The 3,201-nt window shown below is 44.8% G+C and overlaps 1 protein-coding gene across 1 annotated transcript in view; it reads right to left on the reverse strand.

The window, feature by feature from the left end:
- Positions 1 to 553: 553 nt before the first annotated feature.
- The window catches only part of dbn1 (drebrin 1), a 23,379-nt gene continuing 20,731 nt past the window's right edge, over positions 554 to 3,201 (reverse strand). The window contains exons 11-13 of the mRNA XM_034890003.1: positions 2,246 to 2,721; positions 2,036 to 2,135; positions 554 to 1,467 (exon numbers count right to left, since the gene is read on the reverse strand). Coding sequence (XP_034745894.1) covers positions 1,418 to 1,467; positions 2,036 to 2,135; positions 2,246 to 2,721 — 626 coding nt within the window. The 3' untranslated portion in view covers positions 554 to 1,417. The remainder of the gene's footprint in view (positions 1,468 to 2,035; positions 2,136 to 2,245; positions 2,722 to 3,201) is intronic.

The following is a 3,201-nucleotide window of genomic DNA, read 5'->3' on the forward strand; positions in this document are numbered from 1 at the left end:
TTTGGGATCTATGAATAAAACTGACTTGATTTGACACACAATCCCATCCGTAGGGATGTGATGGATTGTAACATTCTGGTTCTCCATGCAGATAAAAAAAAAAAAAGATGTGTGGCCCGTGTCTGGTTCCAGGTGTTTCATCCCACCCTTCCTCTGTCATGGATGCCCGAGTGAGACATTAAGGCCTAAATAACGCCAGAAATAAACCTTTAAATGATTAATATAAGAAAAGGCAGGGCGTCCTGCTTCTCAAACCTCCTAGACTCTGAACTTGATCTGTGCCCACTGCCGACATTATAAAGGTCCGGGTGAAAAAGTCTCATTTTTAGCTTTTAAAGAATCATACAAAGGATGTTTTTCTTCCTACTGTGCACGAGCTAAAGGTTTATCACCTTAAAGCCACACTCTCCTAAAAAACTGTTAACACTTGGAAAAATATCTACAGTATATTAATCTAGGTGAGATGCAAAAAAGTGAGATTTCTTTTTTTAAACTTGTGTAAATATATTCGTACGTGGGGTAAAAATAATGAATTTACTGGACCCAGAGGGGAGGGTTAGATTGAGAAGCTGCAGTTCATTTACAGGGAGGCAGAAGAAGAAATCAAAGTGCACTGAGTAAGCGTCCAGATTTACAAGCCGTTTAATCTTGAATTCAGTCTTAAAATCATACAAAAGGAGTGTTAAAGGTTCAAAACGAGCCACAATTTGACCCGTTTCAGGAGATTCCTCATGAGAATGCGTGTGATTTTCTTCAGGATCCCACCAACCGTTAGCGACAGAGGTTTAAATACACCAGAATAAATTAAATGTTTCACCTTTTTATCCCGACAAAGCAAGGGCTAAATCCAAGATTAAGTGACTTGCAGAGGTGAATGTTTCTGGATATTTCGGGAGGAAGGCAGAAGGAAGGTGGGAAATAAAAGGTAAGAATAGAAACAGTGAGGAGATATACACGGCAGCTGTAATGATCCAGCGTTTTAGTTTTACAGGGTGTTGTTAAAGCACTACAGACTACGTGTGCCACACACCGGGCTTCGTGTGCCTAATATGCAGCAGTGCGCTACGTTAATGTGTAATAAATCATTTACAAACAAAGGTCCGTCCCACAGCTCACGGCTATTACATCTGCATAGCAAAAATAAGAAGAAAAAAAACAAATAAATAAAATAACAAACACTCAGAACAACCCATAACTGAGCCTTCAAGCCACCTTCTCCTTGGCTACGGTTTAGTTTCCCTCTAAAAGATAACACAGAAGTACTTTTGATGCAAGATTTGTTATTATTATTATTATTACTTTTTTTGTTTTGTTGGTGTATTGTTTAAAAAAACAAAAAAAAACAAAAAAAAACAGTTTCTTCATGAAGCGCACTTCCTACTTCCTCTTGGTCCGGTGGTGGTTTCTGATTGGCCGGTCAGTCATCGTCATCAACGGGGTCCGTGTCCCAGCACGTAATGTCAATCTCTGGGAACACACACACACACACACAAAAATAAACATAAACATGTTGATTTATTCCATAAAAGATAACTTTGATATCATGATTTAGACGACATAGAAAAGGTTTTTATAATATTTAACCTACCCATATGGTTATAAATGGGATGAACGCAATAATAGAATCACCCATACAGTAAGTAAGGTAGAGCCAGTCCATAAATCAGCGGGTGGATCCCTGGCTCCATTGCCAGTCTGCACGCCAAATCTCGTGCAAGACACACAACCCCAAATAGCTCCCATGTGTGTGTGTGTGTGTGAGTGATTAGATACTGATGAGCAGGTGTGCAACCTCTCCAATCAGTGTGTGTGGTGTAAAGGGCGTTGAGTGGTCGGACGAGTAGAAAGCACACACTAGAAATGTCCATGTAGTGAATTTATCAGGACCACAGTGTTGAGTTTGCATGAACTAAATGACCAGGGGGTAAATAATTACTCATATATACAGTGTGTCACAAATTAAAAGCCCTGCTGTTGATTATTACGTTCATATTTAACAATTTATAGTCATTTTCTTTGCAGACAAGCGTCTCACCTGGTGGCTTGTTATAAAAGACCGGTGCAGGTTTAGCCGAGGACTCTTCAGGTTGTCCAAATTCTTCCTCCTGTGATTGGCTGAAATAGCCCTCACTGGCCTGTAAGAGCCAATAGACGGGCAGAAAGAGAAGGAAAACCACTATTTACAAAGAACAACAGAGAGAACTCGTTTTGAATGCACAGCAGGGGCAGTGTTAACCGGTCTGACCTGAGTGCCTTCCTTCAGCAGCGTCTCGCCGTTGGTCAACAGCAGCTGAACATCATCCAGCTCCTTCCCCTCCACGGACGCAAGCTGCAGTGCATGCTGGTAGCTCAGGGTCATCTGGTCAGGGCCCGTCACGTCCACTAGGCTGGCGGGGTCGTCCTCGGCGATGGGGGCCGAGCAGAAGTTCCCGTCCATCATGTCGTCGAAGCTGAGGAGGGGCTGAGGCCTGGCGCTGGTGGCGGCGGCGCTAGGTGGGACGGCGGCGCCCATCAGGTCCACCAGATCGGAGGACCCGGAGGTCTGGGAGGGGTTGGGGGCAGGGCCGGAGCTGCTGTCCCACAGGTTGACGAGGGTGTCGGTCCCGGACTCCCACACGGAGAAGTCAGAGGAGTCGCGGCCCTGCGGTGCGACGCACTGCACGGGCTTGGCGGAGGCCGAGTCCTGGACCGGCGGCTTCTGCTCCGGCTTTGGCACCGGGTCTGGAGACAAGAAGCAAAGCGGCAATTTAATAATTTGTTTTCTCAACAAAGTCAACAGTTGATTTGATGATTTGGAGGTTGACCCTCAGAGCCCAGCAGAGGGTTAGGGTTAGGGGGTTAGGGTTAGGGGGTTAGGTTTAGAGAAAGTTCTCTCGATGATCCCCCCCGCTTTGTCCGACGACTGGGCAGTTCGATAGGGGATCAAAGGCAAATGCAGGCGCCAGTCAGTAATCAGCTCACTATTCCTACAATGTCCGCTACCATACCAATTTGCCTATCAGTTCTGAGTTTAGGCATTGTTTTTTGTATGTAATAAACATTTTGAGATGATACGAATAATCCAATAAGCAGAGACTCTATATCTGCTTTGGACCCTTTGCCTGGCCTCAGGGTTGCAGTGAAAAATTATTTATATCTGCTTTGGGCCCTTTGTCTGGCCTCAGTGTTGCAGTCCGTAGGTCTTTCTAAAATTGTTCTAAC

The sequence above is a fragment of the Etheostoma cragini genome, chromosome 13 (assembly GCF_013103735.1).
Source record: "Etheostoma cragini isolate CJK2018 chromosome 13, CSU_Ecrag_1.0, whole genome shotgun sequence".
Lineage (NCBI taxonomy): Eukaryota > Metazoa > Chordata > Actinopteri > Perciformes > Percidae > Etheostoma > Etheostoma cragini.